Source organism: Glandiceps talaboti, chromosome 20 (assembly GCF_964340395.1).
Source record: "Glandiceps talaboti chromosome 20, keGlaTala1.1, whole genome shotgun sequence".
Lineage (NCBI taxonomy): Eukaryota > Metazoa > Hemichordata > Enteropneusta > Spengelidae > Glandiceps > Glandiceps talaboti.
The window spans coordinates 7216207-7242833 of NC_135568.1; the positions used below are offsets into that span (position 1 = coordinate 7216207).

At 33.7% G+C, this 26627-nt stretch overlaps 1 protein-coding gene and 1 long non-coding RNA gene across 2 annotated transcripts; both read right to left on the minus strand.

Annotated features, from left to right (window-relative positions):
• Positions 1 to 9442: 9442 nt before the first annotated feature.
• LOC144450693 (uncharacterized) lies at positions 9443 to 10615 on the minus strand. Its single transcript, XR_013482257.1, has 3 exons — positions 10583 to 10615; positions 9936 to 9977; positions 9443 to 9517 (listed from the first exon to the last, which is right to left on the minus strand). It is a non-coding gene; the product is annotated as an uncharacterized LOC144450693 (long non-coding RNA).
• An 88-nt stretch (positions 10616 to 10703) lies between these two features.
• Positions 10704 to 18647, minus strand: LOC144451020 (adhesion G protein-coupled receptor L2-like). Its single transcript, XM_078141778.1, has 6 exons — positions 18609 to 18647; positions 16704 to 16753; positions 15788 to 15914; positions 15327 to 15424; positions 14634 to 14742; positions 10704 to 10709 (listed from the first exon to the last, which is right to left on the minus strand). Exons 1-6 carry the CDS (start codon positions 18642 to 18644, stop codon positions 10704 to 10706), a joined length of 426 nt encoding a protein of 141 aa, XP_077997904.1. The 5' UTR covers positions 18645 to 18647.
• Positions 18648 to 26627: the final 7980 nt, after the last annotated feature.

Here is a 26627-nt window from a genome sequence, read left to right on the forward strand (position 1 = left end):
GCTATAACACACGAGCAGTTGAAAGTTTTTAGCATTGACCTTCCGATGTGTCTTGGTTGAAGATCTTAGACTTCGTCACGATGAATTCCATAATTACAGTAGACCACTAGGTTAATTGGTCTTTGCACACCCTTTACGTGTCAAATAGTCTACCTGTAGACTTGAACGACTATCACTACTACACTATTGTGCTAACTGAAATTTTTATTTTTTTATTTTTCGCGAGGAAGGACAACGATGTCAGTTAGGATAGCAAATAGAGTTGTGGTGTTAGTCCTTCGAGTCTACATGTAGGCTATATAAAACACTGAATTGTACAGATTCTGAAGCATAGATGTGACGCCATAGTTACAGGGGCAAGATACTTGAACCAAGAGGAACTTGACGCGGCGTTTAATATAAGTGTGCGGCTACGAAAAAATATACATTAAAAGAACTCCCTCGTGAGGAGAAACTAACGTCTTCAAATTACAAAGAAAACTCCGATCGGCTTCTTAACAAATGCATGATTTCTCTAGGGCAACCGTATACGCATGTACGTATGTAAGAAAACCTATTCCCGGAGCTACAATGATAACACCGACTGGAAATCTGTGTCCATTACTGATACTGGTACACTCCTACAAGATTTTCCGAGAAAGATCAGGGAGGCTATCAATATCAGACGCTACTACAATCCCAAGGTTACCAGCGATGTACGGACAGTACCTAACTTCAAAAATTGACTGATAATATCGCCACCTAGTGGTCAGATGTAACTATGGAAGTTGTCATTCTGACAAGGATCGTCGACCAAAACAACTTTGAACTGCTCTCGTGTGTATAAACCTGTAAGGCGAACGACCAGAACAGGTGATGACGTTGGCGTTTTCAGAGACAAAAAATACTCATTTTGCTACTACGCCAACTAGTGGCAGAAATTGAACAAGGTTCTAGTGGAAAGCTGTTGTAAATGCTTTCGTATTTGTAGTTGTATGGAATTAGTTAAAACAATTTCTAGAAAGAGTTATTCTTCGTTTCGTGTTATCTAAAGATAATATTATTCTTCTAAATTATCAAAAACACACTCACTTTTTTGGACAAATGCAATAAAATTATCAACACTTAAAAGCATAACATCAATAGCACGTATTAACATATTCTCGCAAACCAGAGCTGTTATATCTTTCGCGTCATTGTGCGTCTTGGACGGTACCGTAAAAGAGGCTGTGGGTATGTATGTATGTATGTATGTATGTATGTATGTATGTATGTATGTATGTGTGTGTGTGTGTGTGTGTGTGTGTGTGTATGTATGTATGCATGCATGCATGCATGCATGCATGCATGCATGCATGTATGTATGTATGTATGTATGTATGTATGTATGTGTATATGTATGTATGTATGTATGTATGTATGTATGTATGTATGTATGTATATGTAATATCTCAGAAAGTACTCTGTCAATGGGACTAAAACTTGGTGAGATGTTACTAGAAGTGTTATTCTGCAGATTTTCTGAAAATAGTTTGGCCCTAGCAACAATGACCACGCCCATAGCAACAACCAAATTGCAGTGTGTTCTGGTCAGATAACAACACCAGGTAGGCAATGAGTAAACATTAAAAAAATGTATGCAAATATCCTTAACAGCCATGACCACGCCCATAGCAACAGCCAAACAGTGGTGTATTTCACCAAGATGAAATAGGGATTGTTAGACAAGTGAACAAAAATTCATAAACTGTATGCAAATGTACCTCGCAACAAGACCGCGCCCATAGCAACAGTCAAATGATCATGCATATCACAAAGATAATGATACATATTAATAGACAATTGAATAAACATTAAAAAAATGTATGTATGCACATATCCTTAGCAACCATGACCACGCAAATAGCAACAGCCAAACGGTGGTGTATTTCACTACGATAACAAAAGGGAATTTGAGATAAGTGAACAAATATTCAAAAAAATGTATGCAAATGTACCTAGCAACAAGATCTCACCCATAGCAAGAGCCAAATAATCACGCATATCGCAAAATTAACCAGTGATTAATAGACAGTTGGATAAACATTCAAGAAATGTATGTAAATGTGCCTAACAACAGGACCACACCAATAGCAACAGCCAAATGATCAGGCATACTGCAAATATAATGATATGTATTAATAGACAATTGAATAAACATTCAAAATATGTATGTAAATGTGCCTAGCAAAAAGACCACACCGATAGCAACAGCCAAATGATCACTTGTATTGCAAAGATAACAATAGAGAAATAAATAAACATTCCAAAAATGTATGCAAATATTCAGTCAATTATACAGTTGTGGTACAACGCCATTGGCGCTATATTTCATGCAATATAATACATCACACTACCATGACTGGAGGCAATTCTCTGTAAACATCCATTGCGGGACTGAGTCATCTCCGATGACTGCTTGCTGATGTAGTATTAGCAAGTATTGGTAGCTAATGGATATATACAATGTTATATCTGGTAGCGCAGAATTCTTTTCCACAAGGCGTGACTGATCAACAATCTAAAGTCTAAATCTGGTCAGTAGTGAAGCTATATCCTAAGAATTCGCCCTTAAAATTCAATATAACTTGGCACATAAAACAGCCATAACAAAACACACATATCCTATAAAGCTCTTGGTTTTGATGATTTAAAAATATTTGCCTATTAGGGGCTGTATATTGACTATGAAAGCTTCAAATGTGATATAATTTGCTGTATGTATTATCAACCATTACACGGCTTTCACTTTTTGAGGAATAATATACATCAATTAATTATTTTCGACAGTTAAGATTTATCTGAAAAATACAAGATTGAGATTCTATATAATTTGGTGTATTTTATTGATGATAACAAAATGACGCTATCCGAATTCAAATGCATCATTAAAACTAAAAGCTACATCACCAAGCTTTTCATAACACATGTGATTACACATGTTTAAAGTATGTACCGAATTATGTATTAAATATGAAATGCGTTGTGAAGATATCGCCTACTACTAAAAATCATTAATTATGCAATTTAGTTATCAAAACTAAAAGCTACATCACAAAGCATTTTTTGAAGCTGTGTACATTATTATGGTTGAATTATGTAATAAATTATATTTAATATGAAAAGTATATTCAGAAGATTTAGCCTAATTACTGAAAATCATTACTTATGCAAAAGAATATTACAATTAAAAGCTACATTATCAAACTTCCCTAGTAGTTTTTACATACTTTCAATTTTACCTTTCGATCATGTAAATTATCCATTTTTTACATATCGTTTCAACTAAATAGAAAGGTGTGATGTAAATATGACATAATTTACCTTCAGTAGATTCACCAAGGCAGAACTGGAATTCTCCATTACTTTCCCAACCAGTGGAATAGCCAATGTTGTTAACAGGTAAAGGATTGGAATCAGTCCATTCCATAAATACTGCCTGGCCTTCTTTACCAACCTTGATAACACCATTGTTGTAGGTTATCCAAAATCCTCTGAATTCATTTGGTGACAGGATGCTAAGAGTACTAGCTTCTACGTTGTTATGGCCCAGTTTACTGCGTCGAATGGCTGACCAGGTATTTCCCCATCCCCCAATAACGACCTCATACAAGGCAAGCTGATCCTGTGGTCCAGCAGACAGTGCAATATGGACATCATTGTTTGCTTTGGCTTTAAAGTCAACACGTGTAATAGGTGATGATGATGGAAGATAACGGTATAGATATGTTGTGTCGGTAGAAAATTGCATTAGGTTAGTGCATTCTGTGAAATAGAAAAAAGAAAGATGATCTTATGTGTGCTAGTCTATAGGATGTATTAGTTATTTCTCAAAACTAATTTTGTCAATTTAAAGGATACTTCTCGAACATAATATCTGGTTTAATATTAGTCTTAACGTGCTTAAGCAAATAAACAGACAGACAGACAGACAGACAGACAGACAGACAGACAGACAGACAGACATACAAACAAACAAACAAAGAGGTACAGAGAAAGAGATAGATGTAGTAACTCTTTAGTACGCAACATTTTTGTGCATCTAGCGATGGTCCACAGTTGCCCCATTTGAGAGAAATGCACATATATTAATGTATATCCTGAAAACTACATGGTGGATGGGGTTGAAGTTTGATGGGAATGTTTCTGGAGGTGTTAATCTGGGTATTTTTCAAAATATTTTGACATATTTTGCTATAAAAGCAAGTATATTATTAATGAATGAAACACCCTTTTTTGCTTAATGCAATAATCAAATATCTGAAATGCTAGAAATTATATCATGCACAAGCCAATATATTGTCTTTAAACATAAAATATGGATTATATACCTTGGTTGTTCTACGTCACGACAACCCGTGTCTATGTCACGACTAGTGAAGTGCTCAAAATATGAGTCAAATGTACTAAATCGCCATTATTATTTAAAACGTTTAATAACATCTAAGTATTAGTAACATAGCTGATCACAAGTCATTCATAATAGAGAAAATTTGTATTTTGAATACTGAATGGGTAATTACAAATTAAATGTTATGACATACTTGTTGAAGGAAAGTGATCAAATACGCCTCTTGTTATTAACATGTGTTGATAGAACAGATATTGATGATCAAATGTGTGCTCATTAAATATTCATTCGAAGAAAGGCGATGGTGCCAGCATAAGCTTATGATATGGTTAAATTTCTCTTGGATGTAACAAACCGGCCATATCAATTAAACTGACAGTAGCTAGGTCAACAAATAACTACTCACAAATTAATTAATGAAATTAACGCTTGGATGCAGAAAGTCTTCTAGAGAAAACACTAGCGCTATGCCAACCATTAATAATTAATCTGTATTTATTGAGTCATGCTCGTGTTATAAATGTAGCAAATATCCATGTTTTATGAAGTGTTTCTTTCTTTTCTCTAAATATAGGTAGATGTCGAACATTTACAACCATTCATGAACAATTGTATGGATTATTGTTAGTTTTATATCAATATTTAATAGCCGAAAACATTCGTTAACATTATGAAAATTGTCAAAAAGTCAGATATTTCGAAATATTTTAGAGACGTATTTTACAATCATTTAAGCTTTGCAATTTATATACATATTTATTATCATGTAGTAAGACATCCATGTACGTTAAAATAAATGTTGAACCTTTTACATCGTTTGGAACTATAAGAGGTATACTCGTTTACTGACAGTGTTCATGTATACAATTATGACGTATGAAATACAATAGTGCCACAATGAGCACTTAGCTAATTTTGACAAATTGGTATGGTGGCTAATGTAGGAGATAACTGCGTCAAAAATGAAGGGACTCTACAAAAATCATTTGGCAGTAAAAGTGGCGATTTATTAATTTTGAAAGGTGTAGAGAGACTGTCAAATTTATTAACAGAGATCAAGAGGGAAAAACTGGAATGACATGAAGTCACAGTACAAATAGTTGAATGAGACATAGTAACCCCGTGCGATGTATCATACTAATTAATTGTTCCACTTCTATGGTTACAGTATGTCACGTATTTGTCTGGCCATCCCAGATGAAAACGGTTAAAGTCATTGGAAATCCTTTAAAGAAGGTCATTGCTTGTACTTAGCATTAGCGGATCTTACTTGATGCATGAGGTAGATATAACAAGTGAAGAGTATTCTCATACTGCTCCTCCTTGTAGTTAATCTGAACATTTTGGTCTATGTTTTTAGGTCAGCAAACAACTACTCACAAGTAATTTAATTGAATTAACGCTTGGATGCAGAAAATCATCTCGAGAAAACACTAGCTCTATGCCAACCATTAATAATTAATCTTCATTTATTGAATCATGCTCGTGTTATATACTGTAGCAAATATCCATGTTTTAAGAAGTGTTTCTTTCTTTTCTCTAAATATAGATAGATTTCGAACATTTACAGCCATTCATGAACAATTGTGTAGATTATTGTTAGTTTTGTATCAATATTTAATAGCCGAAAACATTCGTTTAACATACATTATGAAAATTGTCGAAAAGTCAGATATTTCGAAATATTTTACACACGTTATCGACAAATTATTTAAGCTTTGCAATTTGTATACATATGTATTATCACGTAACACATCCATATACCTTAAAATAAATATGTTATCTTTTACATATATGTTACCGTTTTGAATTATAAGATGTATACTCGTTTACTGACAGTGTCCATGTATACAATTATGACGTATGAAATACAATAGTGCCACAATGAGCACTTAGCTAATTTTGACAAATTGGTGGCTAATGTAGGAGATAACTGCGTCAAAAATGAAGGGACTCTACAAAAATCATTTGGCAGTAAAAGTGGCGATTTATTAATTTTGAAAGGTGTAGAGAGACTGTCAAATTTATTAACAGAGATCAAGAGGGAAAAACTGGAATGACATGAAGTCACAGTACAAATAGTTGAATGAGACATAGTAACCCGTGCGATGTATCATACTAATTAATTGTTCCACTTCTATGGGTACAGTATGTCACGTATTTGTCTGGCCATCACAGATGAAAACGGTTAAAGTCATTGGAAATCCTTTAAAGAAGGTCACTGCTTGTACTTAGCATTAGTGGATCTTACTTGATGCAGGAGGTAGATATAACAAGTGAAGAGTATTCTCATACTGCTCCTCCTTGTAGTTAATCTGAACATTTTGGTCTATGTTTTTAGGTCAGCAAACAACTACTCACAAGTAATTTAATTGAATTAACGCTTGGATGCAGAAAATCATCTCGAGAAAACACTAGCTCTATGCCAACCATTAATAATTAATCTTCATTTATTGAATCATGCTCGTGTTATATACTGTAGCAAATATCCGTGTTTTAAGAAGTGTTTCTTTCTTTTCTCTAAATATAGATAGATTTCGAACATTTACAGCCCATTCATGAACAATTGTGTAGATTATTGTTAGTTTTGTATCAATATTTAATAGCCGAAAACATTCGTTTAACATACATTATGAAAATTGTCGAAAAGTCAGATATTTCGAAATATTTTACACACGTTATCGACAAATTATTTAAGCTTTGCAATTTGTATACATATGTATTATCACGTAACACATCCATATACCTTAAAATAAATATGTTATCTTTTACATATATGTTACCGTTTTGAATTATAAGATGTATACTCGTTTACTGATAGTGTTCATGTATACAATTATGACGTATGCAATACAATACTGCCACAATGAGCTTTCAGCTAATATAGACAAATTGATGGCTATTGTAGGAGGTAACTGCGTCACAAATACAATGGTTGTATTACATGAGGTTTATCAACAGGGATCAACAGGGAAACACAGGGATTACATTAAGTCACATTAGGAAGAGTTGAATGAGACATAGCAACCCGTGCGATGTATCATACTAATTATTTGTTCCAACATCTGTATTTATAGTATTTCAATTGATTGTCTGGTCGTCACATATGCCAAGTCATTAGAAAGCCTTTGAAGAAGATCACTGCTTTCACTTACCATAAGCTGGTGTTACTGGATGCAGGAGGTAGAACAAACAAATGAAGAGTATTCTCATATTCAAGTTGTTCCTCACTGTAGGTCGTCTGAACATTTTGGTCCGTGTTTTTAGGTCTACAAAAACACACACGACTGTCGCTGGAACTATCCCCATATAATTTAATCAAATTAACGCCTGAATGGAGAGGAAATCATCTCGAAAAGAAATACTAGTGCTATGCCAACCATAAATAATTAATGAATCTTTATTTATTGAATCATGCTCGTGTTATATACTAGAGCAAATAACCATGTTTAATGAAGTATTTCTTTCCTCGAAATATAGATAGATTTCGAACATTTACATCCATTCATGAACAGTTATATGGGATGTTGTGTCAGTTTTCTATCATATACATTAATTCGTTAACATGTACATTATGCAAATTGTCAAAAAGTGAGATATTTCAAAATATTTCAGAAGTAAAATTTGCAAACAAACGTTATCAGTCCTGGTAATAGCTGTAACACAGTCATGGTGACAGTAGATTGATTACTTATTTTAAATGGGTGACTTTTGGTGCGCACAAGCACATTTAACCAGATCAGTGTAAGTCTTGTGAATTTTATATCTGCGGTTATGTTTGACGGCGTACCCTGTCCAAAATCTGTCTCGGTGTTGTTAAAAACAATTAGTGGATGGTGCTGTAAGTACTGAATGTGTCGGAACACACATTTGTTACATTAGCATGATTAGGTTTGTACACCTAAATTCGATTATTAAGAATAATTTATATACTCCAGTGTTAAAACATCTTACTTAAAGGGGCACAAGCTGAGTTTAGTCGTTCTTGGGCGAGCTTTATGCTGCGTATTTAAAAGTCACTCTGAGTATTCCACCTACTGAAGCATACTTAACCATCACTTGTAATTAACTAAACGCAACCCATGTCTTAAGATGTAACATATATACAAACTGATGACGTATTTGTTTCATACCTATCAAAAAATGTCGAGGAATCCATAATAGGCAACCAGCTGTTCTAACAATGCTAGTAGACAATTAATATGTCATAAAAGACATGCATCACACCGATATCGAGGTTTTATGTAAGTATTTTGAGTTGAGTGAAATTATTATATACTCGGCTTGTCCCACTTTAATGGATAAAATAGAATACAAACAACAACAAAAACATAGAGTTGACGTGTGATAATTCGCAATATATGCCAATTTATTAATGAATGCATTAAAATCTCACCAAACAATATTTTAATAACATATAGGTCAACATAGTAGGTCTGTTTGACAAAAAATGTGTTGTGCATGTGAAACGCCTCTTTTCTTTGCCATGTAATATTTTTCAATCTTTCAATCTTTTAAATTTATGTCAACTCAATTTCTATTTGAGGAAAATTTGCAGTTCTTTCATCAGTTTTGAAATATTTTGACGCAATACCATATTTATGAAAAACTGTATCACTGCAATATTTTCAAAAAACACATTCTCTGTCTTCAAGAAAATGTAAAACGGTACAGTGTTTTTAAAGTGAATTACCACGCTATATTACAATTAACGTAGACATGTATATCACTCAGTAAAGACTACCTTGCCATGCAGTTAACTATTTGCCTTTAAATACAGCCTTGTTGAATATAAGTATTGACGTCATGAAAAGCTATGAAGTAACATGATATGTTTTATCTGACTCCCAAAGAAACACTATTGATATAGAAGTCAATGATTTCACTTTGGTTGCCTGAATAAACGTACGTTCACAAGTACAAACTCGACACATGGTATTTTGCTAAACATTTATAAAACGCCAAAGTCTAGAACCTATTTGACTGTTAACAGTTTATAATACTTATGTCATCATTGTCACAGCAAAATCCCTTTACAGGTGTATCGACACGAATCCCTGAAGGCCCTGCAACGTCCTCTGTCATGGAAGAATTAATTCCATTGTCACCTTCATTCTCCGTAAAACGTTTTCGAATCCCAGTTAAAGTCTTTAAAGAACAAAGTGGAACATTCTATAAATAATACATACATACATACATACATACATACATGTACATACATACATACATACATACGTACGTACGTACATACGTACATACGTACATACATACATACATACATACATACATACATACATACATGCATACATACATGCATACATACATACATACATATACTGAGGTATATACAGAAACAGGCAGGCAGAGATACATATGTGTATGTGTATCGATAATGTAACTATTTAATATTTATAAACGCTCAGGCCGATTCCTTATATAAATGAATTAATTTACCAAAGCATTTAAATTTTAATCGTTTTACATTTATTTTTAAAGGCCTGTGTATTCTGGTGGTAAAATAATTAGAATAATCAAGAAAAATAAAAAATTATTGATAACTACACACCTCAATATGTGTTCCAACATAGCATAGAAACAGTACTGATGCCTGGAAAGAATATCAATGAATAATAATTGTTATGAGGAGGTAAAATAGACAGACAAACACAGAACAGAATATTTTGCTTTAAGAAGAAATGGGATAATCATTGCTGGTGCTTCTCTATAGGTAAACGGGAGATACTCTTTTTAATTTGTCGAAGAAAAACCAATAGAGACAAAGGAATTCTGCATTTTTAAATGCTTTTATAAGAATGTAGACACGGATAGGATGAGGCGACTTCAGCATTTCAAATAATTACATTTCCTCGTAGTTATTTCTGAGGTGAAATTTGGTTAAGAATCTCCCTCTTGCTACCCATAATTCTTTTTATATCTTTAGGGATGAAGGGGGTTGAAGTTTGAGGGCGGTTATCAAAGTGCCTAAAAATTGACAGCTTTGCATCTGAGAGTCACAAATGTATATATGCGATCGTGAAGATAGTGGCACTTTAACGATACATATCTATTTGATTTTTTAAAAAAAAGAATATTTGATCAAAATTCATTTTGAGGATAGAAGACACATGAGGATAGAAGAAAGGAGATGGTATTGAGAAAGAAAGGGGAGAAAATTAGCATGAACAAAGCAGTCGTCATGGAAATATAACTTACCTCTATGAACATCATACCAGCAAAACCATAATCCATATATAGAATATGATTAACAGTTGTGACCACACCAAGTATACGTGTAGTGGAGATCAACAAACTTGATAAAGTTAAAGAAAACATCTCATCCCTGCAAATAAACCAAGATATACATAACTTATAGAGACAATCATTTAAGTTGAACTTTAAACTTGCTAACAGTATGCTCCCTTGATGTAATATAATCACAAATTCATTACTACAAAACAGAATTCGTACATTTATTTTTTAACAGTTAGCAGAAAATACCCTCAGTTTGTGTATTAAACAACAGCGTCCACGAGAATCTTTACTGCTGGTTTTCGTCTAAAACCTGTACAGAAATCATAGTTACCGTGTAGGCAGAATCACACTTTTTGTCGAAATCTGTACAAGTTATTGTTGTTGATCGACATACGATAGAGATTTGTTATTAATGGTGTATACATTAATATTCAATATATTCAAATCAAAGCCTACTTTCACACGTTTTACGATTTACGTTGTACAAATATATATAAATATACTTGAGGGATTGGAGTTATCTTACCAAAATCGCAATATGTCACTTTCGTCATAATTGTGCAAAGAGGCGAGGAGCAGATAATAGCAGTAACAGATATTAACGAATGTAATCTGTCGAAGAAAACACACGAATCTTTATCATTTTCATTCCAAGCTGTTAACATTTTGCAGTTTCATATGCGTATACACACTAACAGCTTTATTTCTGTAAGTGTTCATATACCATGCAGTACAATAATTCAATCTCTTGGAGACTACAGATAGAAAAAGAACATCATCATCTGCAGCCACATAATAAATAGAAGTTTGTGCAAACTATGAATTTTGACTGACTACTCGATAAGTTTTTGAACACGTTAACGCTGGTGATATTTAACTTTGTAACAAATCTTTAATAGAGTCAGTTCATCTCATCAACTAACGCTGACCATAGTGAAAAAATGTCATTGTTGAAAAGGTTGTTGTCACCAAAAGAATGTCTAATGTTTTAAGCCCTTTGATCTGACTTAGAAAAGCTAACATTAATGTGTTTTTTTAAAAAAAGTTGCACACAATGTTGAATGTTCGGTTAAATAACAACTTTACACTCTTCCACAAAACATTAAGTTATCGTTACATGTCCACAGCCATAAAATACACTGTCTAATTATCCTTCAAAAACAATATTCAAGATCATATCATTACAAGCAAATTACTTGTCAATCATATTATCATCAGTGACACGTTCCATTATCAAAGGGTAGGCCATGAGTGAATAGATAAGCTAATAATGTTCTTCAATGTTAACTTTCCGACAATGAAACGCACACTTATTCCCCCAAGCAAACTAGATATATAGTGCATGTCACTAACACAGTTAATATTATGTTACCGTACGAGTTGATATTATTATCGTTCTACAACGTCCAATGTATATGTTACACTATTCCGTGACATTAGGTTATAATAGAAATGAAAAGACGAACTAAACATCACCCAATAGTACAACGTATCAGGTTTAGACGATTGGAATCGTTTGAGTGAACTTTTTGCATAATGCCTTTTCATTATTTTTTTTAAAAAACCCAACTTTTATGTATTTGACATTGAAGTGGCCATATGGATGAGAATTTGGTATTTATTTTGGATTTTTATTTGATAAAACAGCTTCACTCTGTTTTTCTACTTGAAAAAATAATGCGAAAGAACATATACCAAGTCCATGTTCATCACTCAATACATTGCAAAAAGATGCAAAAAGTTTGTTACTGTACGTATAATAACAAACATTTTACATGTTATGTAATGTTTTGCCGTTTATTGATGTGAACACGGACTTGGTATTTGTCATTTCACATTATTTTTTCAAGTAGAAAAACATAGTGAAGCCGTTTTATCAAATGAAAATACAAAATAAATACAAAATTCTCATCCATATGGCCACTTCAAGGGATGAGAATGATTTTACCATGATCAAAAGTGTAGCCAAGCCAACTGAAGATAACATCAGTCCCGTGTATGTTGGCACCCAACAACTGAAAGTAATGAAAGAAGTGAACAGCAATGCATGTAAACAACTAACTAACCACATGTAAGGTGAATGCCTTCCCAAAGGGTGAAAAGTGAGCAACCGGTATATGGTATATCCCTTAATTTGTAAATTCCATTTCTTATAATATGCAGATGACTGATTAGAATTTTGAAGAAAACAAATATTGTCACTGGCTATATTGGCCACACGACCTTTTTGATTTATTAATCAATGATCAAACACATTGGACATTATCTTATCATCGATATATACGAAATGGTATGAAATTTGAAGGTTGCATTCTTCAAGATACTGCTGAATTACCGATGTATGTACACCATTTTGAAAAATTTAATGTTTGTATTCAAAACATATTGCCTAATTGCAGAAAGTATTTACTTATACAAATACATCATAGATATTAATGATTCTGATTTGTATAAACGTTCATTACAACTGATAGTGTAGTTATTTAAAAGTCGTTTTCACAGACAGACAGACAGACAGACAGACAGACAGACAGACAGACAGACAGACAGACAGACAGACAGACATACGGACGGACAGACAGACAGAGACCGAGGCAGACATACAGACAGATAGACACACACACACACAGTCAGACAGACAGACACACAGACACACAGACAGACACACAGACAGACAGACAGACAGACAGACAGACAGACAGACATACAGACAGACAGACACACACACACACACACACACACACACACAAAGTAAGCTATAACACGACCTTCCGTTCATTTAATGAAGAACCTATTTAATACACGCTTATCTTAAATTATATATTACCATGAAGTGGAGATGATTTGAAATGTGTATCAATATCTTATTTACAATATTAATGGGATACTATATTATATTATCAAATCAGAAATAGATTTTGATTAAAAATTACCGTTCAGTAAGTCCATATTGAGACACGTCAACTGCACAGCAGATCCCTACGACAATAATAGGCAGAACCCATCCCGAAATGGCATACAGTAACCTTGTACATGAGAAAATATACAACATTGTCAAAATATATTGATAGTGGGCACTAGCACATTTGTAACTTAAAAGAGTTAAATATAATAAATTTGGTATTTAGACTTAAGCTTTAGTTTATATGACGATTCTACTTTCCTAATATGGAACTTACAATCTAGACGCATCCTACTGGACTGGAATTTTTTTAGCGGCATCAGTTTCACGTCCTATTCTAAGGATTTTTCACATCGACTAGTGACCAGATGCTTCTCAACATAACAGAAATTCAAATAGGAAAGATTTTAATTATTCAAATTAACTTCCGAAAACTCTGAATGGAATTATTTAACGTCACATTATCCGGTTATTACCTTTCAGTCCTTCGGTGTTCAATTCTTTTAAGCAACAGTAATTGATGGATGCCAAGGTTCACTGTCCAGAAACAGTTGCTCAGCAAGAAATAATGTAGGAGAATTGCCACCATTTGGCATGTTATCTGAATATTAAAGAAAGTATGTATTCAAATGAAAATAATATAAACTGATTTTCAAATATGTGATGTGATTTAACCAACGTTTGGTGCAAATGGTGCTTTGCAAAAGAGTATTTGTAGATGGAAGAATATATGATGTATTTGGTCATAAACGTAATGAAAGTGGTCAGCTGGGGCAAATATTAAAAACACAAAGTAGCCAAAGTGGTTTTGGCATCTACTGACTTTAAAGGGGAACCTTAATCCAGGATATATAAAGGTAACACCATTGTTCAACATCACTTTTCTCAGAGCGATCCGCAGTTGACTAATGGGACTGAGCAGACATGCATATGTAATAGTTGAACATGTTGAACAATGAATAGTTATGAAACTTATAAGAATATGACGAGGCACAATGAATATATAAGGAACTGTTTACATTTACTGTTACATCGAATCTGAAAGAAAGCTCAGAAAATCTGCAAAATGTAGAAGCTACCAATGCCATTATAAATGTGTATAGAGAATACCTTATCGTCATCTTTTCCATCAATGTACACACTGACACAGATCAACACTGGAAACACTGCAAATGATAAAAACGCCATTCGCAGAGCAAAGTAACGACCATGGTAATATCTGCAATGAAGAGTTTATATATATCTTGTAATTTAAATAGTTTATCCTGTAGGACTCTATTCGGAAGATTCTAGTAAAGAAATAATCTTTTCAGCTCAAGTGTCACTGTTAACGATCTAAATTGACCGATAGTTTGGCAAAAAGCAGGTTAATTAATGACACTTGCCATGACTATTTAATCTACCTCTTCTTTTCTCACAACAATACACATTGGTGAGGAAAATAAATTTGGTTGGAAATAAATGATCAGAAATAAATGACCATGAAAGTTCAAACAATCTCACTATATATTTAAGTCCCTTTCAATGTTCCAAATGAAAGTTAACATTCCGATTATTAGTTTCTATGGTCAGAATGATGGTCTTCATCTATAAGCACGTTAATCACTCACATCAGCTGTCTTGCTTACCAATATTTTAGAAACATTGCTAATATGTCAGACGTCCCCAAAAGTAGTTGATTAATTTTTCTCATGCGTGTACAATTTGCAGCCGACATATAAATTATTGATAGTTAATAATTACATCATTAGGTAATTATCAAACTTTATGGGGAGAGCGGACTTACACATAGAAGAGGCTTACCTGGCAATACACACCATCGCAAAGGTGATGAAGATTAACAAAAAAGAAATTGCGCTTAATATGTAGATGAAACCCTTTCGAGCTGCCTCTCTGAATGGCTGAATGAAAATAAAAAAATAATGATATACATTTTAACTTAATTTGTGAAAAAACCCCGAACAATACAATAATTAAATGTAATTATCACGTGTCTGTAAACAGAATGATAATTTCTGCCAAAACTACTTGTATCATCTTTACCTTTAATATATTGTTCCATGTATAAATAACATATACTTTGATAAATAGCATAGATTTTTATTGAGTCAATGATCTAACTCATTATCATTTGCAATATTTGGCACATAAATTCACATTAACATTAAATAACCTGATCAAATAATCAACTGTTTACTTGTGACATCTATAAAATAAACAACATGGTATACAAATTCGTGGTTAGGAACATTAATTGAACATACCACTGGTTCTATTCCCAAGGTCATTATGACACCAAACGTTGTCAGATGGAAACATTCACACTCTATATACTGGCCTCGTGTATCTGTACCTTCCTTTACAAACTGACATCCAATAGTATCCCATAACCTGTAATATTAAAATGAGAACTCTTGCTAAATGGTATATTGTCTATGGTGGTATATGCTGATCATTTTTATATATATCTACCATAGTACCAAGTTTGCAGCTCTGAAAGTTTTAACTGATCATAAGAAGTTGACTCTTGTTTCGACACAGAAAGCATCCTTGTTACTTCAAGTGAACGATCACACTACTCCTTCCTGTTTAGTCGTTACTGTCGCTTGTCGTATGGTATAGCTAAGCTTGGTGTTTTACTCATAGGATATTACGTTTGTGACAATGAGATAGACATATTTCAACTCTAGAGTTACCATAACAAAGACATGATAAACATAGAAGTTGCCCAATCACATTGAACATTGGCAAGCATATCTATTCTTTCACAGTGCAGTAAAAACAGGCTGCTAATGAAAACATTACACATGGACGTCATGATTTTAATGGCTTCAAATATGTATTTTCTAATTGATAATCAACTTATCAACTTGACTACTTCTACATCCCCACTCCATGGCACCTATGTAATTGTTTCTTTTGCATTAGAAGTTGTCTGAGGGTGTGTATCAGATGTCATGTCACACGAATGAAACACCAAGCCTACACCATTTTAGCTATAAATATCCTTACTACCACCAAGTGAATCAATACGCAATGATTTTTGTGTCATGCAGTAACATCTGAAGGCGTTGCAAGATACAAGAATATGCAATGATATTTGTGTTTTTAAGTAAAGATGAATGATTTCAATAAATTGCGAACATACGTGCTTGACTAGAACGTGAGTAATTGTCTTACCCCACTGTGACGCCAAACTCAGTGAATGAGCATCTTGGGTTGTATCCTTCCTGTAAGCAAAATTTACTTGAAATTATTACTCCATTTCACTTTTTATCACTCAGTAAGTTATAAGCCCAAAACTTATTGTTTTCTGTTTCAGTCGATACTCGACCCAGTAATATATAGGAATTGAAAGATTTAGGATCCGTAAATATAGCATAATTGTATTGATTACGTGTATCGTTAATGAATATTAAATTGAGGAAAATTATGTAAGTTAAAAATAAGATTATTAATGTGTAGCTAAAGAAAGAAAGCAGAAACAAAATCATATATTCATCAATGGTTATTATTTATTAAATTCTAGTGAATAAATTGACAGCTCCCTCCTAAGTTATCAAATAAATATTTTTATATATTCTGTCACAGTACTTACAGACTTACAGCTAAAATGATATTGGTTTGATGGTTAATTCAAGGGACATTGCGTTTTTGACACAATGATAGACATATTTCAACTCCACCTCTAGACTTATAATAACAGAGACACAATAAACACAGCAGGATTCTTGGTCCAATCACATTGAACATCGATAAGCATTGTCATTCTTTCACACTGCAGTAAAATCAGGCTTCTAATGAAAACATTACACATGACTTGATGACTTTAATCAACATATCAACTTGACTACTTCTATATCCCCATTGTGCACAACACCTATATAATTGTTTCTTTTGCATTAGAAGTTGTCTCAGTAGATCTAAAGAATGCCATGTTACATGAGTGAAACACCAAAACCAACATCATTTTAGCTGGAACTAATATAGGAGGGTCGGTAACTCCTTATCATTGTGATTGTGGCCATAGATGTGAGAATGTCACATTTACAGCAGCATGACCCCAAGTTGATTTTAAAGTGTGTTTAAAATGTTCAAAACGATTGAATAAATGTATGACTATGTGAGACAGTGTCTTATATCACCATTGTACCTTACACATTCTTACCAATTTCAGTGGTAATCGTAAAACAACAGGTTCACTGAAATTATTTGTTGAGATTTGAGTCTTTGGGTGAAGTGTTACTGATACAACCATGGTATTTACTTGATCCACTCTCTGTACAGCTGTTACACTTTTAATCAACTGTCGTTTCTTATTTCTAGAAGAAAGGGTGATTATAATATAAATATTGCGTCTGATATTGTATGGAGAGAGTGTCGACAAGTACATGCTCCCAGGTTAGGTATCATATTTAGAATACGCAAGCCACAATCATTTTTTTATCTTCACTTAAAGGAAAAGTGCATTTTGGCTTACTTTTGCTTTCTGTACACGTGTATTATTTGATGTTATCAAACTGCAAATGAGGTTTGGTGATAAAATAGCACCTTGGCAACGTTACAGGCGTTATTGCACTTGACAGCTGTTTGGCTATTTTGGGATTTCTTTCAAAGTTTTATGGGATAATCGCTGGTAATGACATCACAGTTACCCTATCCTCTTTGTCTTGACCTTCTTTGTGTGCGTCCTTTTTCTGTCATTATATAATACTGAATGTACTTATAAATTAGAAATTATATGTATGTGAAATTCACCATTATGATGAGAAACGATATAATATTCGACTTTGGTAGCCAGACTCTGATTCTGACACCCTATGTCGTGTGAAATAAATCATTTGTGTCGTAAATTTACATACGTTTTAGGTGAAGTAGGCAAAACCTCTCCTGGTTCTTTATATAATACCATTATCAATGCAGACGGAGTACCTGAAGTACAATGTATACATGTTATTAAATGCCATCTCTTTCGATTTAATGAGGGGGATGGGTAGTTAGGTAGGTAAGGATTTGTCGCTCTGTGTATATGAGTAGTCAAGCACCATTATAAAGTAATTCATGATAAATATATCTATAACTTACCGATGTCATCAGAATTGATATCCTCCAAAAATGCATCCGATAGCATTACGTAGTCGTCAAGTGATGTTGTTGTGTTTTCCAATTTATGGTTTGATCTCCTTGTACGTGTTGGAATAATACCCTCTTCTTGTATGAATTTGCCAATTATATCTATTTAAAAGAATTGCTTACATTAAGTTATCCGTTGCAGCCATTCATACAATTTTTCATATGGCTATGCAGAAGTAGATAACTATTTATTGCATAGGTAATCTTTATCAAGTAAAACAGATAGGTTTTAATAAGTTTTGTTGATTTGAGATTTTAATATATATCTGTACAACATCAACTTACTGTTTTTGTGAAATCCCAAGTAAAGGTAGGTGATGTGAAAACATGGATTACCTTTATTATATATATATATATATATATATATATATATATATATATATATATATATATATATATATATATATATTATATATATATATATATATATATATATATATATATATAATTTATTTATTTAACTTTGACAATAGTCAAACAGTCCATACAATTGATGAACACTTATAAACGTAGACACCAAAACAAATATATATATAGAAATGAATGACAACCGGCAAAAACTACAAGAACACTGGAAACACCTACAGTTACATTAAAAGACACTTTGTACACCAACGAAAATGATTTACACCTCAGAAACAAACATATTTCTCTATTACTTTAGTGAAAAGAATGCGTCAACTCTTTTTAGGATTACAAATCAATACGAATTATCAAGGCAAAGTCGCTTGATGGAATATAATGGAGATTTTAAATGTCGATGCATTAAAGCACTAAAATATTTGTACATACAAAATCAACATAATTACCTATGTTATTACTTTCGATGAAAACATTTCTTCCAGTTGTTACCATGTACTTGTAAATATTCTCATTAACAAGCTCAATTCTCTCAAGTATCGCCATCGCACCATCAGCCACCCCATTATACTGCAATGTGCAAACACCTCTCATTTGAAAAACGAAACATTTCAAGAAAGACGAATTTCAACAAAATATAGTCACATTTTTCCAAAGTGAAATAACTCACCGATAGGACTCCGTGCTACATAAAACTGTGTCAAAATAGAGCAGAACTAGAGCCCGCTCTATGAAAATTTAGATTACAATGGGTGACTAGTTCATACCACGTGACTCGATCACCACGTGACTCGGTAACCACGTGACTCGATCTAAGCCAATAACTGAAGACACTAAGGAAACGATGTGTTGTAATTCAGGGCATTACCTCATCGATTTGTTTCCATTGCATCTTCAGATGAACATCAAGAAGATTACTGGCTGTGTCCAATAAAGACTGAGAACAGACGAGAGAGAACATCGCATCTAGTAAGCCAATATTCTTATCAATGCTATCACGAATAAGACACAGACACACAGACTCACATTCAAGCACACATACACACATGCATATATATATGGGTGTATATATATATATATATATATATATATATATATATATATATATATATATATATATATATATATATATATATATATATTTATCAGTGTGCAGAAGTAAAAAAAAGTGCTCAATGCATACTGTGTAACGGTGTAAATACAACAGTATCAAGTAAGATGCACAAGATCCGTGTTTCACGCTGTTATGATCATAAGATGATGATCAATTTTACATACATATATGACTAGCTTAGAACAAAATGGTTGTTACGCACGAATTAATCCATAACATTTCAACAGGATATGTTTTGAATCATACCTTACCTGTAAGAAAAGTGACATAATCTCACCATTGTTATCGTTATTGATTGGGGTTTTCGATAACAAATCAATGAAAATTTCCTTTCCCGTCAAAACGTCTCCTGTGTACACTCCCTTAATAGAAAGGAAGAAATCTCTGAGAGTATTCAGCATAGCAATCTTTTCTGAGGTGTTGTTTGCTGTCGATGCCTACAGAATATATTTCAAACGGAAAATATGTATGTTAAGTTTTAGTATGTCCACCTGGAATGCAACTGAATATATAAGATAATGTTATATCAGAAGATGTCGAAAACTGGATTCTTCCTAAATATTGACCATATTGTATACGTCAATATTTTCGACATATATCAAAATCCTACCTGTAGTGCGAGTTCTGTCATCTCTTTACTTTTGCATTCAAGTGTATCTGGTTCACCCCATTGACCAGTCGAGTCACAAAATCGCCTCATAACATCTAAAAAGAGGAAAGTGAATGTATTATATCTTTGTACATACAGCACTAATTATTACAATAGAGAAGTCTTAGCGGCAGTCAAGTAGATAGACACAGACAGACAGACAGACAGACAGACAGACAGACAGACAGACAGACAGACAGACAGACAGACAGACAGACAGACAAGTACATACAATCGTACCATTTCCATTAGGCAGACACTCTATCCATTCTGTAAAATGGTTGGCTTCTGTTTGTGGCCACTCTGCATCAAAGTATACCTCAGACTCGCAATATATGCCTAGAAATCCTTCTATATTGGAATATAAAAAATAAAAGATAATGGCATCCATTTAGATATATTAATGACATAGATATCTCCAGTCTTGGCAGAATCGCCAGAAAAAGTGACCTCGTGTTTTGTTAATATATCATTGATGAACATTTGGGGGAAATGAAAATTACCTTCAATAACATAATCATCGTCTCTCCGTGGTACACACAGACCATTCATAGACGTATAACCATCCATGCATTGACACTCATAACTTCCTATTGTGTTGTGGCATATTCTATTTCCAGTACAAATTTCAGGGAAGTCAGCACACTCATCAATATCTGTAAAACAAATTAGGCCCATCACGTCATGTACAATCCGTTGCGAAAGCGTCTTGTTTAGCAACAGGGTCAGGTAGCTGATACTTTTATGACGAATATGATTTAGTAACCCATAAGACCAAACAGAAAGTGTAATAATTTGACCTGAAAGGTTTTAATGGATAATGTAGAGAAGTTATTATTAAAAAATAATCGAGAATGAATCCCTGTTTTGTAGAAACTGTATGATTTTGATAACATATTGAACACCGGGTCCTATACATAATTTCTTGCACTTGATAAGTGTACATTGTAAATAATGTTTGCTAATGGTTAGAATATTTAAAATGGCTTTACCAAAGCATTCAGGGTACGGAGGTTTGAGTTGCCCTTCGTTACACATTATTATGTCTGTTCCTTGTGTACGTAGTCCAGGTTCACAATCGTAATGATAAACAACACCACTGGGTATTTCCAGAAACATGGATGGAATCTTCTGTTGTGCATCAGAGCCTTTACCTCCGAAAACAGGTAGCATACAACCTAGATTTTGTTTTTAAAAAATGATAACCAAAGAAGATGTCATTATATCTACTAGTATTCTTAGTTTTGGAACATAGAGTTACAAGTCTAAATCTAGTCAGTAATGAAACTATATCTTAAGAAGTCACACTTAAAATTCAATATAATTTTTGTACATAAAATCGTAATAACAAAACACACATATCCTATAAAGATCTTAGTGATATTTGGCTTTTTGGCTGTATACTGACTATGAAAGCTTCAAATGTGATACAATTTGCTATATGTGTAATCAACCAATACATGGTTTTCACTTTTAAGGAATAATATACATAAACTGATAAATTCCGGCAGTTAAAGATTTATCTGCAGAAATGCAAGTTTCAGATTTTGTATAATTTCGTGTATTATATTTTATGATAACAAAATTATCGTTATTTAAATTCAAATGTTTGCTTTGGCTTTAAAGTCAACACGTGTAATAGGTGACGATGATGGTAGATAACGGTATAGATATGTTGTGTCGGTAGAAAATTGCATTAGGTTAGTGCATTCTGTGAAATAAAAAAAGAAAGTTTATCTTATGTGTGCTAGTCTATACGATATATTAATAATTTCTCAAAACTTTTTTTTTAATTTAAATGATAATTCTCGAACGTATATCTGGTTTAATATTAGTCTTAACGTGCTTAAACAAACAAGCAAACGGACAAACAAACAGACAGACAGACAGACAGACAGATACACAATCACAACCACACACATACATACATACATACATACATACATACATACATACATACATACATACATACATATCATAATTACGCAAAGCCCACTGACCTGCTGCCTCACGTTGATAATGTAGATAGACACACACACACACACACACACACACACACACACACACACATACACGCGCACACACACACACACACACACACACACACACACACACACACACACACACACGTATATATATTGAATTATCATATCTCTACATCAAGTGACAACATAAAATGATTTATGCAAATCAAAGAATATTGTTTTTTCCCTTTATATACCTGGTTCATCTCTTGGTGTTGTCTCTTGCGTTGATAAAGCAGTAGTACTCTCGTCTGTAAACAATATCCACATTAATTAGTAACCTACCTCTAAATGTTGTCAATCATACATTGTAACAATATGTTATTGTATATGTTTAATTATATTGAAAACTTAAATAAAAAATATTCATCAGCTTGGTAGAACAAGAGATTTATATAGCTTATAATAGACGAGCAGTTGAAAGTGTTTAGCATTGATCCTTTTATATATCTTGGTTGGCGATCCTCGTCAGAATGACAAATTCCTTATAAATCACAACTGACCACTAGGTTAATTTGTCACCGTACCATTCTCTACATGTTAAATAGCTTACCTGTAGACATGAATGACTATCGCTACTACACTATTGCGCTATCCTAACTGGTATTTTGATGTTGTGATTTTTCGCGAGGAAGGACAGTGAAATTCGAAATCGATTCAACTAAATAGAAGGGTGTGATCCAAATATGACATAATTTACCTTCAGTAGATTCACCAACGCAGAACTGGAATTCTCCATTACTTCCCCAACCAGTGGAATAGCCAATGTTGTTAACAGGTAAAGGATTGGAATCAGTCCATTCCATAAATACTGCCTGGCCTTTTTTACCAACCTTGATAACACCATTGTTGTAGGTAATCCAAAATCCTCTGAATTCAGTGGGGGATAAGATACTAGGAGTACTAGCTACTACTTTGTCATGGCCCAGTTTACTGCGTCGAATGGCTGACCAGGTATTTGCCCATCCACCAATAACGACCTCATACAAGGCAAGCTGATCCTGTGGTCCAGCAGACAGTGCAATATGGACATCACTGTTTGCTTTGACTTTAAAGTCAACACGTGTAATAGGTGACGATGATGGAAGATAACGGTATAGATATGTTGTGTCGGTAGAAAATATCATTAGGTTAGTGCATTCTGTGAAATAGAAAATGAATCATTATCTTATGTGTGCTAGTGTATACGATCTATTAGTTATTTCTCAAAACATTTTGTTTTTCAATTTAAATGATAATTCTAGAACGTAGTATCTGGTTTAATATTAGTCTTAAGGTGCTTAAACAAGCAAGCAAACGGACAAACAAACAGACAGATACAGAATAACAACATACATACATACATACATACATACATACATACATACATACATACATATCATAATTACGCAAAGCCCGGTGACCAGTTGCATGCCTCACGATGATATTGTAGGTAGACACACACACACACACACACACACACACACACACACACACACACACACACACACACACACACACACATTGACTTATCATATCTCTACATCAAGTGACAACATAAAATGCTTTATGCAAATCAAAGAATATTGGTTTTTTTTCCTTTATATACCTGGTTCATCTCTTGGTGTTGTCTCTTGCGTTGATAAAACAGTAGTACTCTCGTCTGTAAACAATATCTACATTAATTAGTAACCTACCTCTAAAGGTTGTCAATCATACATTGTAACAATATGTTATTGTATATGTTTAATTATATCGAAAACTTAAATAAAAAATATTCATCAGCTTGGTAGAACAAGAGATTTATTAGGTTATAATAGACGAGCAGTTGAAAGTGTTTAGCATTGGTCTTTTTATATATCTTGGTTGAGGATCCTCGTCATAATGACAAATTCCTTATAAATCACAACTGGCCACTCGGTTAATTTGTCACCGTACCATTCTCTACATGTTAAATAGCTTACCTGTAGACATGAATGACTATCGCTACTACACTATTGCGCTATCCTAACTGGTATTTTGATGTTGTGATTTTTCGCGAGGAAGGACAGCGAAATTCGATTTTAAAATGTCATGATCAGTTAGGATAGCAAATAAGAGTGGTGGTGTTAGTCCTTAGAGTCTACATGTAGGCTATATAAAAATACTGTGCATTGTACGAATTCTGAAGCATAGATGTGATGCCATAGTTACAGAGGGAGGGGGGGGGGCAAGATACTTGATCATGAACTAGAGGAACTTAACGTGGCGTTTAATATAGTGTGCGGCTACATAAAACAACTCCGTCGTGAGGAAAATCTAACGTCTTCAAATTACAAGAAAAAACTTCGATCGGCCTCGTAAGAAATGCACCGTATATGCAGGGTATTTAAGAGAAACTGTCGTATCTCTAGGAAGCACATTTCCGTAGCTAAAATCATAATATCGACTGGGACTGATACGACATCCCTACATGATTTACCGAGAAAGATCAGGGAGACTATCAACATGAGACGCCACATAAATCCCAAGGTAAACAGCGATGTACGGACAATTACCTAACCTAACGTCTACAATTGACTGATAATATCGCCACCTAGTGGTCAGATGTAACTATGGACCTTCTCATTCTGACAAGGATCGTCGACCAAGAGAACTTTGCACTGCCTTTGTGTATTAACCTATAAGGCGAACGACAAGAACCAGATGATGACGTTGGCGTTTTCAGAAACAAAAAATATTTAATTTGCTACTACGCCATCTAGTGGTAGAAAGTGGACGAGGTTCTAGTCGAAAGCTTTTGTAAATGCTTTCGTATTTGCAGTTGTTTGGAATTAGGTAAAACCTATCTAGGAGTTATTCTTCATTTCGTGATATCTTAGATAATATTGTTTTCCTAAATTATCAGACACAGACATTTTTTCCTCAAGAAAGAGTTATTGTTCCAAAAATATCAAAACATGTTATGTGAAAATTCGGACAAATGCAATAAAACTATCAACAGTTAAAATGCATAACATCAAAAGCAGGTATTAACACATTCTCGCAAAACAGAGCTGTTGTGTCTTCACGCTAACAGACATAACAGTGTATATCCATTAGCTATTACTAATACTACAATGACGTGCAGCTGTGGAAATCTGACCGACACATTCTACATACATACATACATACATACATACATACATACATACATACATACATACATACATACATACATACAGACAGACAGACAGACAGACAGACAGACAGACAGACAGACAGACAGACACAGACATACTGACAGATAGATAGAGAGAGAGTGTGTGAGAGACAGAGACAGAGACCGAGACAGACAGAGGCAGAGACAGAGACAGACAGATGCAGTAGTACACAACACGTGTTTACATTTAACAATGGTCCACATGTTGCAGAGAAATGTACAAATATTAGTAAGTATACTTTGGCGTTTCGTGGCAATTACGCCAACTTTACAAAAAAGTATATTATACATACCTTCTGTTTTGATGCCAGATATAAGAGCATTGTTGGGCACTAGATTGGAAATGGAATCCTTCAACCAACAATATCCAGTGTGTTTCTGGAATGTCCATGCCAAGCATAGGACATTATTTAGGCACTGATCACAACACTCCATCTCAGAATGAAGTACGTTGTCTTCACCATAAACTATATCATAACCTGGTAAGTCTTGATCTATATAGATATCACAAACTGCAAGCAAGAGAATGAAACAACTACTCATAAATTATTAAATTAAATTAACGCCTTGATGCAGAAAGTCTTCTAAAGAAAACACTAGCGCTATGCCAACCATTAATAATTAATCTTTAATAATTAATTAAGCAAATATCCATGTTTTAAGA